The sequence below is a fragment of the Alexandromys fortis genome, unplaced genomic scaffold (assembly GCF_014885135.2).
Source record: "Alexandromys fortis isolate MF-2015 unplaced genomic scaffold, M_Fortis_MF-2015_v1.1 scaffold_159, whole genome shotgun sequence".
Classification (NCBI taxonomy): Eukaryota; Metazoa; Chordata; class Mammalia; order Rodentia; family Cricetidae; genus Alexandromys; species Alexandromys fortis.
Genome location: NW_026068031.1, coordinates 2,745,965 through 2,762,911, shown reverse-complemented (window position 1 = coordinate 2,762,911; position 16,947 = coordinate 2,745,965). Strand labels below are relative to the sequence as shown.

Here is a 16,947-nt window from a genome sequence, read left to right as displayed (position 1 = left end):
TGGTTTGTAGGCTGGCTTTCTTTGCTTTATGTTTTAAAAACCACCTATGAGTGAGTACATGTGATAATTGTCTTTCTGTGTCTGGGTTACCTCACTCAAAATAATGTTTTCTAGTTCCATCCATTTTCCTGCCAAATTCAAGCTGTCGTTATTTTTTTCTGCTGTGTAGTACTCCATTGTGTAAATGTACCACATTTTTCTTATCATCTCTTCGATCAAGGGGCATTTAGGTTGTTTCCAGGTTCTGTCTATGACAAACAAAGCTGCTATGAACATAGTTGAGCACATGTCCTTGTGGCACGATTGAGCATCCTTTGGATATTTACCCAAAAGTTGTATTTTTGTGTCTTGAGGTAGGTTGTTTTTTAATTTTCTGTGAAATTTCTATACTTACATTTAATTGGGCTGTACCAGCTTGCATTCCCACCAGCAATGCAGAAGTGTTCCCTTTTCCCCACAACCTCTCCAGCATAAGTTGTCATCCGTGTTTTTGATCTTGGCCATTTTTACAGGTGTAAGATGGAATCTCAGAGTTGTTTTGATTTGCATTTCTCTGATGACTAAGGATGCAAAACCATACTTCTAAAACAAATATTTCATATCACAAAATAATTTCTTCAGCATCAAACAGAGTTCTTTGTTTGGGAGCTGGAGAGATTCTTCAGTGCTTAAAAACCCTTACTGCTCTTGCGCTGGACTGGGTTCAGTTCCTAGCACCTACGTGGTCGCTCACAACAATCTATGACTCCAATTCCAGGGATCTGACACCTCTTCCAACATCCATAGACCCCTAAACATGCATATACTCAGCACATACAAATAAAATTAAATAGATTTTAAAAAATACTCCTGTTCATGTGACCTGATATAAAGAACTCTTAATTACTGTTGGATAAAAAAGGCAGCTAGAGGATAATATGGGGTTGGAGGGAAGGCTCAGTGGTTGAGAGCACTGGCTGCTCTTCTAGAGGCCTGGGGTTCAATTCCCAGCACACAATATGGCAGTGTTGTCTCTAACTCAAGTTTAGGGGAATCAATGCCCTTTTCTAGCCTTGGTACAAGGCACACAAGTGCACAAACATAGATGCAGGCAAAACACCTATATATATATAACTATAAATAATTTAAAATTTTTTCACTGAGGCAGCAATGTAACTATGATGGCTAATCTTGGTTGTCAACTTGGCACCCCTGGAACAAAGGAGCCTCAATTAAAGAACTGCCTCTCTCAGACAGACCTATGGTCATGTCTGTGGGGCATTTTCTGGATTGCTAATTCATGTAAGAGGGCTGAGTCTGCTATGAGCCTGGACTGAAAAAGAAAAATAGCTAGCAGATTGAGCCTGCCAATAAGCAGTCTTCTATGGTCTCTGCTTCGGTTTCTGCCCTCACTTCTCTCAAGGTTGTTCTGTGACCTCTTTCCTTCCCTAGTTGTTTTTTCATGATGATTAACAGAGCAACAGAAAAGCAAGCTAGCATAATGGCATATCCATAAAGCAGGGCAAGACTTAGCACGCAGAGCTGGAAGATGTTTTGCTAAATGAAACATGTTAAGTCACTCATTTTAAAATTGTGGGATGTGCAGGGCATGATGGCACACACCTATAATAACAGGCATTCAGGAGGAATCTCTGTGAGTTCAAGACCAGCCTCATCTACATTTTGAGTTCTGGGTGAGTAGAGGCTGCATAGTGAGATCCCATCTCAAAACAACAACAACAAATAAAAAAAAAAGAGGGAAATACCAGGCTGAGGACTTAAGCCATCACAAGTTGGCAGTCCCTCTTTTTTTTTTTTTTCCCCCGAGACAGGGTTTCTCTGTGGCTTTGGAACTAGCTCTTGTAGACCAGGCTGGCCTGGAACTCAGAGAGATCCGCCTGCCTCTGCCTCCCAAGTGCTAGGATTAAAGGCGTGCACCACCACCACCCAGCTTGGCAATCCCTCTTGAGGATATTTCAAGACTCTGACAAAAACAACCTAAGTGCCTATCCACTAACTGATGAATAGATGTGGTATGTATATATATATATATATACATATATATGTGTATATATATGTTGAAATGCTGTTGTCATAAAAAAGAGTGAAATCTGGTCATTTATGACAGCTTTACCAGAACTATAGCTCACTGTGCTAAGTGAAATAAGTAAGGCACAGAAAGACTGTGTGATTTCCCTCAGAAGTATACTCTAAAAAACTTGGTCTCCACCAGGCAGTGGAGGAAACTTTTAATCCCAGCACTCGGGAGGCAGAGACAGGCCGATTTCTGTAAGTTAGCGGCCAGCCTGGTCTACAGAGTGAGTTACAGGACAGCCAGGGCTACACGGAGAAACTGTCTCAAAAAACAAACAAACAAACACAAAGGTTGACTTCTGGCTGGAAGTATAACTCAGTGGTAGAGTGCTTGCTTATCATGTGTAATGTCCTATGTTTAATCACAGCACCACAAAATAGGTAAATGGAAGATAGCTAAACTCATGGGAGTTGAGATAGAAATGGTAGTTATGGAGGCCAGGGAAAGTGAAGAGGGTGTCTTAGAGTTTCTGTCGCCTTCTGACTGCTGGGATTAAAGGTGTGCAACACTACCACCAAGTTAAACTTTGGTTTTATGTATGAATTAAAAATTAAAGGAGCTGGGCAGCGGTGGCCAGTGCCTTTAATCCCAGTACTCGGGAGGCAGAGGCAGGTGGATCTCTGTGAGTTCGAGGCCAGTCTGGTCTACAGAGTTAGTTCCAGGACAGGCTCCAAAGCTACAGAGAAACCCTGTGTTGAAAAATAAAACAAAAACAAACAAACAAACAAAAAACAAAAAACTGTAAAAAATTAGACACTGAGTTTTAAAGAATGTAAAGATTGTTTTTCCTCATTTGTATTCTATTCTTTTTCTTTTCTTTTTCTTTTTGATACAAGTCTTAGCTCAGAGCTAGCTTTGGACTCAAGATCCTCCTGCCTCAGCATCTTAAGTGCATACCACTACATTTATTTTCTGCTTCTTGATAACATTTTCTAGATGATACCAATGGAATGTTGGAATGCTCAGAATGCATATAAACATACTTTTTTCTAGTAAACAAAGCATTTCTTAACACTAATATTTTATACCTTTTCTTCAAAAAATCTGCTTTCTAGTCTTCTAAGAGTCTCCTGATGATTTTTCTCTGAGTTTCTTAAATTTTCTTTCAGCTAAAAAGAGAGAAAAAAAATGGCTCAAAGATTGAATGGGACATATTCATAGAAAATCATGAAGATACATTGTATATCATATATTCTTGAAACATAAACACAGAATCAAATGTCATCTCCTCTGAGCACATTTTCCTTAACTATAGATTTACCAGATTGGATTGAGTTTCTTAAAGACTTTCCATGAGTAACCATTCCCAGGGCATTCAGATATTTTCTCTTAAGATATACGAAATACGGAGTCACAAAATACATAGTCTGCAACTATAAAGATGATAACTGCTCAGCAGTTAAAGCACTTCCAAGCAAGAGAAGCAGCTCAGAGCCCTAGAATTCCTGTGCATGACAGGTGCTGTGCCACCCACCTATAATTCCAGCTGGAAGATGAAAGGCAAGGAATCCTCAGAGGAAGCTAGCCAGGGAAGACTGGTTTTATCAGGAACTCTGGGTTTGATTGAGACTCCCTCAAAGAATAAGGTGAAAGAATGATTGAGGAAGATTCCCTCCCACCTGAGGCCTCCACATACATGTACACACACTAACATAATACACACACGCATAAGAAAAAGGGGAAACAAGAATAATACAATTATCTCAGGCCCATGTGGTGGCTCACGCCTTTAATTCCAGCACTGGGGAGACAGAGGCAAGTGGATCTCTGTAAATTATACTTGGCCTACAGAGCAAGTTCCAGGACAGACCGAGAAACCCTGTCACAACAAAAACAAAACAAAGAATCAAAAAAAAAGTCCCCATAAAAATATTCTTCTGGATGTGTCTATGAAGGTGTTTTTAGGAAGGTTCAGTGACTGGTGAGATATCTAAGTGATTACAAGAATTTAATATCTTTCCAGAGGTTTGGTTTCTAACATCCACGTTTGGTGACTTACAATTGCCTATAATTCCAGCTAATAGCAATCTGACGTCTTCTTTTGGCCTCTATGGGCATACAAACACAGATATACTTAATACACACGCAAGCACACACAAAATCTTTTAAAAATAGAAAGGTTCGCCTCAAGGGAAGAACCACCCCAAGTGTGGGCAGCACTATTCACTAGTTTTGGGTCCAGGATTGAATGTGAGAAGAAAGCAAATGGAGTACCAGCATTTCTCATTCTTTGCTTCTTCACATTTTTGAGGCCATTACATCCCCAGCATGATACATCCCCATCAGGATGAACTGCACTCAAATTGTAAGCCAAATGTTGCTTTGTCACAAGTCTTCTTCACAAGGAGAAAAGTACCCAATACAGGTAAGATTTAAACAACACAAGTAAAGCATTTAGCACAATAAACATTTAATGGCATAATGTTATCTTCACCTATTATAATCTCCCCTAATACACTAAATCTCCATTTTATTATTTCTTTCAGATGTTCTTTCTGTTTGTATTTGAGTTTTGAAACGGCTTATTTTGTCACACTTTCAAAATTAATGTCAACATGCCAGTTAATGTATGGTTCAGATATTCCCCACCCAGGTGTCTAGAGATGGAGCTCTGATACATCATAAGACTCCCCAAAACCCATATATCAATAAAAATCTTTCAAAAGATAATTAGTGGGGTCAACAAAATGGCTTAATTGGTAAAGGTACCAAGGAGTCACACAGTGGAAGAAACTGACTCCCAATTCTATTCTGACTTCTACACACATATAAACAAACAAAAGTTATGGTGAAAATTATTGGCTGAGCATAGTGACTCACACTTGTAAGCCCAGCAGTTGTGTGTCTGAGGCAAAAATCCCAAATTCAAGGCCTGCCTGGAATAGGTACTGAGCTGTAGATCAGTCTGAGACACAGGAAGACTGTGTCAAAACCCCAAACAAAGAGCAAGTGAGATGACACAGGAGGAAAAGGGTAAGGGCGTCTGTCACACAGGCTGGCAACTTCCTAAGTTAGTTTATAAGTAAAAGTGCCTAGAGGTGACTCCACAAAGTTGTCTCTGACCTCTCTTATTGCACAAAGGCAGAAGCATTCATACACACACCATACTTACACAACAAAACACTCATTTCACTTTCAGTGTCTTCTTTAAAATACATGACTTGAATTCCTTTTCCTAAGTTAAGTGTCTTCAGACTCTTACAAGTCTGCACAGATAAAAAGCTCTCACCTAACACAGACACTGCAATTTTAACTATGTGGGCCCTCACTTCTGCTTCACCTCTTTCACATTTGAGATTCCACAGAACTGCCCTGGTTTTTTTCCAGTAAGGCAATAACTTTGCCCTTGAATTTTAAGTGTTCCTAAACAGCCCTCTGAGGAATGTCTAAAACCTACTTCTCCAATAGGTGGCGACATTGTTCTTTTAAAAAGAAAAACCACATCAGGGCACTAGAGTATGAACTAGTTATTAATTTATTTTAACTTAGAATGTATAGCTATACACAGGATGGTAGTCTGAGAGTTCCACAAGTCAACTGTACTGATTTAATCTGCAGCATTGTTACATAAAACAAAACTTGGATACTCTTCCTAGAAAATTTAATATTCCTTCAATTATGGTTGGTTTTTGAGGTGACCAAAACAAAAAGTACTTTGAGATCTGACAAGTATGGAAAACCTAAGTGATGGCAATTAGACTCCATCAGGGTCTTCTGGGGTGTTGGAAGCACCACGCTCTGCTGTTTGATACTTCTCCAGTTTAGCAATCAACTCTTTCGCGGGATTGAAGACCCCATAGGTCTGCTGCTCACAAACATAGCAGCGTGGAGTGGTACGGTAATGCTGCAGCGCACAGGCCTCGCAGAAATAATGCTTACACTTGGTGACAACTGGATTTCGGAAGGTTTGGCGACAGATGAAACATTTGAATGGTATTTCGTCATCATCACTTTCTACTTCGTAGTTTTCATCTTCATAGACACCATAACGGCCCTCATCAAGCTCACGTTCTATCTGCCACCCGTGTTTGTAATCTGAACGGTCATGGAGGAATTTGCAGCTGTCTCCAAAGCCACAGAAGCCGGTTTCCTTGTAGTCCTTACAGATGTCAGGCTGGTAATCCCAGCGCACGGTGGCACGTAGATGTTCAGGGGCACGGATGGGGCCTTTTCTCACCATGCCGGAGGAGGCATTGCCCATGGACGTATCCTTGGGCTTCATGTATTTCTGATAATTATTAATTCCACGATAGATCTTGTCATCTTCCTTGCCTCTCAACTCCTCCTGGATTTTCTGGCTGCGCTCAAAGATGGCCTGTGCGTCTTTCTCCTTTTCTGTGTCCAGCTCGTAGACAGCTGTCGCCCCCATATCTTCGGGCCCCACCGGTTTCGCCGAGCGCGTGGACTTGTAGACTACGCCCAGACTCTCATTCTCGGTCTTCTCCTCCTCTTCGCTGCTCAGATCACAGTAGGCCGCCTTCTGTTTACCACTGCCGCTCGTCTTCTGAATCATTGGATTGTGGGTGGCCCGCTTTTTCTCTGGTCTCACCACTGCGCAGCTCTCGTCGCTACTGCTTCCGCTTTCCCCAGAGTCGGGGTCGCACACTGGCCGCTTCCGGCGGCCAGCACTCCCTTTCCGCCCGGGCTTTTTGAAGAGGAAAGAGCACACCTGGTCCGCCGACTTTCCCTGAGAAACTTGCTCTGCCATCTTCGACTTCGGAGCGCTGAAACGGCTAGCAGTTTCTACGGGATGCTGGGTGGCGCAGGATACTACGTCATTCGCAGCTACGTCACTACAGAGCGGCACTCTGTCGGTCGCTGGGGCCGAGAACGTCAGAGCGCAAGCACCAGTTAGCAAAGGTTTAAGAAAAAGATGCCCTCAGTCTTTAGTTAAATGCTGTTGTGCTTCTTGTTTTGCAATGAATACAAAATTTCCGGCTCAAAGAATTTACAATCTAGTAGGGAAGATAAGGTAAATCAAGATGTGTTCTGTATCAAATCCCATGGGAAGACAGAAGGAATCTTAAACAGGACTCTAGGGGAAGGCCTGGGTAGAAAGTGCATTTAAGGTAAGCCTTTGAAGGCTAGGAGAAATTTTAATGGATAGAGATCTATCAGAAATCTATTAAAATAAAATATTCTGAACAAAGCAAGAAAGACAGAACTGGAGTGTAGCTGATAGATTGCTTGTCAAGCATGCCCAAGGCTCTGACTTCAAGCACAAATAAAGGAGAAGACTTAAAGTTACGTGAATATCCAATTTGGGTAAATTAATGGATAAAAGACCATGTATTGGTGTAAGTGTATTGTTATAAAAGATTAAAATTTAATTTAAACTGGGCATGGTGGTGCACACTTTTGATCTCAGCACTTGCAAGACAGAGGTCAGACCTCTTTGAGTTCCAGTCTGGCCTGGTCTACAAAATGATTTCCAGGACAGTCAGAGCTGTTACAAAGAGAAACCCTGTCTCAAAAAAAACAAAAACAGGCAGGGCAGTGGCGGCACGCGCCTTTAATCCCAGCACTTGAGAGGCAGAGGCAGGTGGAGCTCTGTGAGTTCAAGGCCAGCCTGGTTTACCAGGCTAGTTCCAGGACAGACTCCAAAGATACAGAGAAACCCTGTCTTGAAAAAAAAAAAAAAAGAAACAAACAAACAAAAAATTAAAATTAGATAGGTGTACAGTCTTAACTTACATATTAGGCTGCTTAGACAATATGCTCTTTACAGCTGAGAAATATAGATTCTTGAGGGAAGTGATCAGATCATCAGAACTGATATTTTAAAGATTCCTAATGGAATTGAGGCATTCCTGTAATCCCAATACATAGGAGGCAGAGGCAAGAAGAGCAGCTCAGAGCCACCCTGGGCTACATGAGACCCTTCTCAAAATAAGATTTAGATGGGGCTTAAAGAGATGATTCAGCAATTAATAGCATGTACTGCTCTTGCAGAAGATCCGAGTTCAGTTCCCAATACCAACATCAGTTGGCTAACAACTGCCTATAACTCCAGCTCCAGAGGCTCCAAAACTCTTCTAGCCTCTTTGGGTACATGCACACATGTGCACACACCCCAACACCTATACACATAACTAAAAATAAAATCTGAGGAAAAAAAGTGAAAACAAAATAATTTGGGAGGCTTATGCCTGTAATCCTAGCACCTGAGAGGTTGAGGCAGGGATGTTGTAACAAGCATGAGGCCAGTCTGGGTATACATAAAGTCCCAGGCCAGCCTTTATATAACAAGATTGTGTCTCAAGCAACCTAAACAGTCCTGCTGCTGCTGTGTATACTTAGGGTTATAAGGGTGTGTGGTGGTTACAATTCTTTGACACTATCTTCAAATGATGGAACCTGGTTTCCACCCCTAAAATGTGGGCCTGATTTAGAGACTCTCCAGAAATGTTGCTATGCCTGAAACGATGTCATGAGGAAAGCTGCTGGGCTGGGGTCCAGGTCAACAGTAGAGTGCTTTCACAGCATACGCAAGGCCCTGGATTCCATCCCTGTCCACACACACACACACACACACACACACACACACACACACGCACGAGGAGAGCTTCTGCAACACTCTTGAATTATTCACTCTCAGTGTTACCCACCAACATATAACTAGGACACCCAAGCAGCTTACCGAGTGTCCAGGTGAACGATGCTGAGGCCTACCGTCTGTCACTGACAACACCTGCACAGCCATATGAATGTGCCAATTTGGAAGCAAATTCATAAGCTTTAATCAAGCATTCAGATGATTCTATCCCTAGCTATACCATGGAAATCAGGAAATAGCATAAAACAGGCCTTTCAGGAAACTTCAGTGCTCCTCACCTCATTCAACCCTACCCATACAGCCTTCTAATTTTTCCTAAAATGTCTCTCATCCTAAACACATTTTCTTGTAGAACTCTCCTACTGACAATTCCTAAGAACATATATGTAGTTTAACTACTAATATGATAGGTGCCTTGGCTGAGATTTGCCAAGTTCACAAATCAATGCCTAGAAAGAAAAAAATGCAGGTGAACAGACTCAGCAGATAAGGGTGTTTGCCACCAAACCTGACCATCTGAGTTGACCTCTGAAACCTCCATGGTAGAAGGAAAGGACTGACTACAAGATGACCTCCTCTGACCTCCACACAGATATACTCCACACACAAACACACATATAGAAAATAGACATACAGATAACATAAAAATATATACAACAGATGAAATATTTCCCTTTCTTTTCTTTAAAATATCATGATTTTTCTCAGGAATAAATGTGAGGACTTTTCTGGGGGGCATTAAGTTGTTAATCCAATCTCCTTAATGAGAGACAGTTCAGTGGTCGAGAATACTTACTGCTTTTTCAGTGACGGGTTTAGTTTCCAGCACCAACGTGGTGGCTCACAACCTTCAGTCTAGTTCCAGGGTATCCAGCATCCTTTTCTGGCCTCCTCCAACCCCAGGAATACATGCAGCATACTTAAATTCATACAGGCAAATATGCACATACATAAATCCTTTTTTATCATTTTTTTAATTTTTTATTTATTATTTTTTTTTCGAGACAGGGTTTCTCTGTAGTTTTTGGTGCCTGTCCTGGAACTAGCTCTTGTAGACCAGGCTGGCCTAGAACTCACAGAGATCCACCTGCCTCAGCCTCCCGAGTGCTGGGACTAAAGGCGTGCGCCACCACCGCCCGGCCCATAAATCCTTTTTTTAAAAGAAGAAAAAGAAACAAAGAAATTTACCTCATCTAATTCTTTTTCCACTTGGATTTTTCTCTTCTGGAATTGTTTTATTGTCTTTAACTCTGTCTGAATCATGCCAATTTCTTTGGCTTTTTGATAAAACTGTCCCTCCAACTCATTTATTTGCATAGTATACTTTTGTTCCTGTATTAAAAAAAAAAGTAAATGAGTTAAGAAAAACAAATGTTCCACAGAACACATGCTTTATCTGAGGCCTGAGCCATTATGGATCTTCTTGAAAGAACTGTTCCACTTCTATTTTGCATAAAGCTATAATTTTTGCATAAAATTTTAATTTCTGTAAAATAATGCCAGTGGGCCTTAAATAAGAAAAAAATTCAGGAATTTTTTTGTTTGTTTGTTTGATTTTTGAGACAGGGTTTCTCTGTAGCTTTGAAGCCTGTTCTTGTAGACCAGGCTGGCCTTGAACTCACAAAGATCCACCTGCCTCTGCCTCCCAAGTGCTGAGATTAAAGGTGTGCGCCACCACACCAGGCATTTTTTGTTTTTTGTCTATGTAGCTCAGAAAGTAGAATGTGTGGTTAGTATGTGAAACCCTGGTTCAGACCCCAGAAGAAAATAAAACCCAAATCAAATAAGACACCTCTAAAATGCAAAGCTTCTGTGTTTGGTTGGCAACACAATCTTACAGAAAGGAATTTCATATTATATTTAAGACAGGCTCTTCCCACTTGCTTCCCTTCAACTTCCTTAGCCTCCCACTACTGTGCCCTTGAACTATGTAGCCTAGGCTAGTTTTGAACTCTCAGCAATCCTCCTGCCTCAGCCTCCTGAATGCTAGAATTGCAGAATGAGCCACCACACCTGGTTTTCACCTAGTTTTTTAAAAAAAAGCAGTAGTGTTGAATAAAGAAGTGTCATGCATGAAATCCTGGGTTCAATCCTCAACACCACACGGAGGAAATATTTTTGCAGTTTTGATCAGAGACCCTTATTGATATGTATTAGGAGAGAAACCACCTGCCCTCAAAAAGTTTTACATTATTTTGAACTCTTCTAGCAATCTACAGGTGGTGATATTAGTGTTCTGAGATTGTTACTGTAGTAAGCCCTAAGTAATAAGGTAATTATACTGATATCATTTAGAAGTCTCTGTAAGGGATAAAGGTGTATCATACATCAAAATAAACATCGTGTGTGTGAGTCTCGGTGTGTAACCTAAGGTATAATATCTGCCAGCATGAAGAAGCCCCTGGGTTTGCTCTTTAGCACACAACCCAGCCCGATAGTCTTGCATCTGTACTCCAAGTATTATTATTCATTTTGGAACTCGATATACACGTTTTTTGAGACAAGATTTTGCTATGTTGCCCACGACACGGACCTTGAGAACATTTAAACTCCTAGACTCAAGTAGAACTCCTACTTCAGCCTTTGAAGTAGCTGGTGTGTGTCACATACCCCTGTAAGATGCTACTTTGGGACATTTGTATAAACAGGTACATGAGTTTTATATTTGTTCATTTCTTATTTTGTTTTGTTTTTGATTGATCTGGGGATCAATGCTTCTGAACCCCCCTTTTCACATTTATTTATTTATATATTTTTTTGGGTCGGGGTTTCTCTGTTTAACAGTCTTGACTGTGCTAGGATTAAAGGCATACACTGCTTCCTTCCAGCTTCACTTATTGGGCCTAAAATAACCAAACTCACTAGAAATCTGGTTCCCTAATAAGTAAACTATTAGTATATGTAGATACTTACCAATTTTTCCTTCTCTTCTTTGGCTTTTTCCTTTGTTTCAACTAATTGCTGTTTCAGTTTTTCTATCTGTAGAAGATAAAATGCAAGAGTAAGGTGACACAGAATTGCTTTGTGTCCTATTTCTATTCATAAGATTTATTAATTTATGTAATAGTCAAGAAAGTAAGCCAGGAAAGACAGTGAAGAAGGAAGGGACAGGGATTTTCTCATATACTTAATCTGTTATTGACATTTCCGAGATCTAGCTACCATCAGAATTACGTTTTTTGTTGTTGTTGTGAAATACACAACATTGGGCTGGAGAAATGACTCAGTGACTCAGAGTGTTTACTGCTCTTGCAGAGGACCCAAGCCTAATTCCTAGCACCCACATGGCAGCTCACAACTGCGCACAACTCCAGTACCAGGATCTGATATCTTCTGGCCTCCGTACAGACTCCTGCATGGATATGATGCTCAGGCACACACAGATACACATAAAAACCACAACGTTGAATTTACTCTGGCAACCTCTTCTTTTTAAATACGGTTTTTTGAGATAGGATTTCACTGTACAGTGCTGGCTGTCCTGGATCTCACTGTGTAGACCAGGCTGCCCTCAAATTCAGAGATTCACCTGCCTCTGTCTCGTGAGTATTGGGAGTAAATGCATGTGCCACCACCACTAGGCTCTGTCAACCATTTTTAAGTGCTCTCAGGTAAGTGGTTCTTGTTCTCGTTGTTACCTAAATGGTCTTTAGAATTTTTCATTTTGCAATTCTCCTTTTCCTCTCCTCTTTGCCTCTGGCAATTACATTTTACTTTGTTTCTTAAATCTGAATCCCTTATGTATTTCAAATGACTTGAATCATACAGCATTTGACCACATGTTACTGGTTTATATCATGTAACATAATGTCCCCGAGGTTTACTATACTGTAGCATGTTACATGGTTTTGTTAAGGCTATCCAATTGTTTATAAATATGTAAACCTTATTATCTTTTTCTCTTTGGGGAGGAGTGATGAGGGGGAGAGACAGGGTTCTGTTATGTATACATGACTGACCTGGAACTGGATATATAGACTAGGCTAGCCGCAAACACGGAGATCTACCTGTCTCCCAGGAGTGCTGATTAAAATGTGTGCAGCCACACCCAGCCTCACTTTATTTTCTCTATCCATCTATTTTTTAATAGATTTTTAAGTTGTCAGTTGTTTTTTCAAATTTTTTAAAAATTATGTATTGTGTCTGAATATGGCCACCTTTGTATGGGTGTCACTGGTGGTCAAAAAGCATCAGATATCCCTGAAGCTGGAGTTCTAAGCAGTTGTGAGCTACCTGATGAGGGTGCTGGAAATCAAATTTAGGTCCTCTGAAAGAATAGCACACACTCTTACCTGCTAAGCCATCACTCAGTGGTATTTTTAAACTGCTTTCATCTCTGTTGATGTAGATAATGCTACAAGAAAGAAAGAAAAAACTAATTATAGCAAAGCTATTCTGAAATAACAGCTTGCTTCAAGTGGAGTTAAGTGTAGATGGAAGTTGTCCTGCAAGCCACTCCCAAGTTAATCACACAGAGGCTTAATATGAATTATAAATTCTCAGTCAACCGTTCAGACTTGTTACTAACTAACTCATACATAAATTAACCCATATTTCTTATCTACCCTCTGCCACATGACTCATGGCTTATTACCTCATTTTCTACATATCCTGCTTCTTTGGCGTCTTCTGGCATCTCCTTTGACCTCACCCTTCTTCATCCCTGCATCCTTAGTTTGGTTGTCCCACCTATACTTCTGCCTGGCTACTAGCCAGTCATCTTTTTATTAAATCAATCTGAGTGACAAATCTTTACAGTGTACAAAAGGATTATTCCATAGCAGTTAAGGGCTAACTAGAGTACCCTAACCACCCTAACTAGAGTAGCCTGTCCTGGAACTAGCTCTGTAGACCAGGCTGGTCTCCAACTCACAGAGATCCGCCTACCTCTGCCTCTGCTGGGATTTAATCCCTCTGCTGGGATTAAAGGCATGCACCACCACCACCACCACCACCGCCCGGCAAGGTCTTTCCATCTTTAAAAAAAAAAAAAAAAAAGCCCAGCATTTGAAGGCAGAGGCAGATAGATGTCTAAGTTTGAGGACAGCCAGAAAGACTCTGTCTCAAACAAATAGAAAACAAAACTTTAAAAAATATAACCATGTCACATAAACACAGAGAGAGGTTATGGGGTTCACAATTTTCTACCTACCTACCATATTATCTTTCTCTTGATCCTGCTTCTTCAAGTAGCTTAATACAGACATAGTGTCTTTTTCCAATTTATACTGTTGTTTCTTTAAGTCTTCATTATTTTTTGCCAGTCTTCGGGAAGTATCACGATACTCAATCCTAGAGAGTTCTGTGACTTCCAATCTGGCCTCCCAAAGAGAGGCATTGGCCTTGGCTCGCTCAACCACTTGGTCCTCTGCTTTCACTACTTTCCTACAGAAGATGACAGTGAGAATATGTGACTTTCTTTACTTTATCAGCACCATTTCTCTTCTGTTGTGCTTGGCACTGCCTGGCACATAAAAGCATTCCCGTCGGGTGAATGCATTAATGAGAAATACAGATCCATTTGTGTTCACGTAAGAGAAGAGGAATCTTTGGGGTGTGACTTTAGAGGACTAGAACAACAAAGAGGAAACAAGACACCAAATGCATTCCATAAAGCTCTATACCTTCTTGTTTACTTCATTCTTCCGTATTTCTTCATTTATTTTTGCTGTGCTGGGTATCAGACCTGATCTCAAGCATGCTAGGGAAATACTGTACAGTTCCAGATCCTAATCTTTTCTACTAGTTCACTCAGTTGTGAACCTTGGCTCACTCCCCTCACTATGGCTACATTCCTACATGAGGATGCATTTGTTTATATGTCTGTAGTCTCCACACCCACTCCATCCCCAGTTTTTGTTATTGTTGTTTTGTTTTGGCTAGTTCACGCACAAATGATCAAATTATTTGAACAAGTATTTTAAATATTTTACTTGCTTGTACCACAGTAAACCAGGTTTTAAGGGAAAACGCACACCATAATCATTTATGCTGAGAGGAAAAAGAAATTTAAGTAAGGCCCTAGGGATGAAAACTGGTAGCAGCAGAACAAATACCATATATTAGGTCTGATCCCCAGAACCATGAAAAACAGTAAGAGTGGATTCAAAGCTTTAAGTGATAAAAGGTGAGCTTCTTCAAACTAAATATTGCACTAGCATTGACAAAACACTACCCTATGATAGGCACTAGTTACATAAATAATGCAGAAAAAGTTTCACCTATAATAGAATTCTAAATAGTCTCCCGAAAGCATGTAAGATCCTTCCTACTGGGCTGGAGAGATGGCTCAGAGGTTAAGAGCACTGACTGCTCTTCCAAAGGTCCTGAGTTCAATCCCCAGCAACCATATGGTGGTTCACAACCACCTGTAATGAGATTTGGCGCCCTCTTCTGGCGTGCGGGCATACACGGAGGCAGAATGTTGTATACATAATAAATCTTAAAAAAAAAAAAAAGATCCTTCCTACTTACACTGTCGCTTTCCACACCCTCTCAACTCCTGATTCTTTACTCCTTTTGCACATCTACCTTCTGTTCTCTTCGAATTCGGGCCAGCTGCACTCCTAATTCTCCAGTCTATCCCTTTCCAGTGTGACTTAGACACTAGCAATAGAATGTCTTTCCACAGCCTCCAGCTGGGACCACACAGATCAAGAAGTGATGCGAGCACTTAGCTGTCTCTAAGAAAAAGACCACCAAGTTACTGGAGAAACAAAGGAGGGTTTCTCAAATGAGCCCTGGAATATTCAAGGAATACAAAGTATGTTATTGTTCCTCCTTGTTCTCATGTGTTCTGAAGATGAAAAGCCAAAAATATAAAACGTGGCTGTGGGTAGCAGGAAGGCGAGAAGCTCTCAGCAATTTTTAGAATGTTCTAGACCGAGAAGTTATATTTTGTTTTCTCAGTCACCTTGTAGAATATATATGTTAGGACGTCAGGGATGTGGCTCTGTGGTAGAACACTTGCCTATCAGGAGAAGGCCTGAGTTTGATGCTTGGAGTATGGGTAGGGAGTCTACAAATCATTAGCCTATCATTTTACACAGGAATAAAATAGAAAACACGATGGTAGTGGTTTAACTGTGGATGGTGGGATGACAGGTGATTTTTTCTTTCTCCTTTAGTATTTCCCATATCTCTCAAGCTTTCTGTACAGAGTATAACTTGCTCTAAGTTACTCTGCTGGAGACGGAACCTAGGACCCTGCACAAGTACTCTATCACTCAGCTACACTCACACACCAAACAAGTTACCTTTTTGGTTTTTCCTTTTTCTTTCTTTCTTTCTTTCTTTCTTTCTTTCTCTCTCTCTCTCTCTCTCTCTCTCTCTCTCTCTCTCTTTCTTTCTTTCTTTCTTTTTTTAAGAGGCAAGTGCTTCCTATGTAGCCCTAGCTGCCCTAGAATTTGTGCCTCAGGCTCCAGAGCAACATGATGGCAGGTGTGCGTTTATTGAACCTATCTCCAATGAATTCACTTCATAATCACAAGTTTAAGGGATTCCTTTGCGGTTCCCACATACAGTGGTGTTGAATTCCATGTGTGCCTCCAAAGTCTTTAGGAACTACGGGGGTAGCCCACTAGGTCTATTTAGTTGACATTCTAGCGGCAACTCGTGGCACCTAGAGGTGGGGGATCTGACCAATCTGGTCAAATTCTTTTGCGTTCTCCCTTTGATCCAAAAGAATTCCTGAAAGGCCCAGGGAACAACTTTAACAACTCAGACCAGAGCCAGAATGGAGTACACCAGTTCACATCAGTCTCATAATAGAGCGCTCTCAAGATGCTAGGGCCAAGTTGGACAGCGTAAGAGCTGTCCTCAAAAGCCGCGGCCCTAGATTCAAACAGTCCCGAGGAAAAGGGTTGCTCTGCGTCACCGCCGCGCTTACTTGTCTTTTTCTTTGCCTTTGTTCTTGCCTTTCCTCTTGTCCTTTGCCGGCATTTTGACTTCTCCAGGAGTCTCACTGCCGTGGTCTCCTGGTGGCCGCCACCTGGGCAGACTCGGTCTCTAAGGAAACCACCACGCCGAAGGGCTAACGTCCTCCGTGCCGTTGAGGGCACGCGGAGGGCGCACGCGCGTGACGTGGGCGCGCCGAGGGGCGGGGCGGAGAGCGCTCCGAGGAGGCTGGCGTCCGCGCCTGGGCGGCGCGCGCGGTGAGTGTGCACGAGCCCCGGCGGCGTACCCGGGGTTGGGGCTGGGCGGGAGGCCGCGAGGCTGGGAAGGGCGGGAGCGGGGCAGCGGGACGCGGGGTCACGGCGTCCTAGTCCCGAGAGCCTGGCCTCACACCTCACGAGGCTCACTTCCCAGCGGCTCTCCG

At 41.7% G+C, this 16,947-nt stretch overlaps 1 protein-coding gene across 3 annotated transcripts; it reads right to left on the bottom strand.

The window, feature by feature from the left end:
- Window positions 1–5,531: 5,531 nt before the first annotated feature.
- LOC126515135 (E3 ubiquitin-protein ligase RNF113A) lies at window positions 5,532–16,684 on the bottom strand. Of its 3 annotated transcripts, XM_050164508.1 has the most exons (5): window positions 13,787–13,857; window positions 12,923–12,984; window positions 11,544–11,609; window positions 9,819–9,962; window positions 5,532–7,029 (listed from the first exon to the last, which is right to left on the bottom strand). In XM_050164508.1, the coding sequence occupies exon 5, from the start codon at window positions 6,780–6,782 to the stop codon at window positions 5,769–5,771; it is 1,014 nt and encodes a 337-aa protein (XP_050020465.1). In that variant the 5' UTR covers window positions 6,783–7,029; window positions 9,819–9,962; window positions 11,544–11,609; window positions 12,923–12,984; window positions 13,787–13,857; the 3' UTR covers window positions 5,532–5,768. The 3 variants fall into 3 exon arrangements, with proteins under 3 accessions (XP_050020465.1, XP_050020467.1, XP_050020468.1); XM_050164510.1 differs by lacking the exons at window positions 12,923–12,984; window positions 13,787–13,857 and adding an exon at window positions 16,519–16,684; XM_050164511.1 differs by lacking the exon at window positions 12,923–12,984 and having other exon boundaries at window positions 13,783–13,904.
- Between the last annotated feature and the right edge of the window lie 263 nt (window positions 16,685–16,947).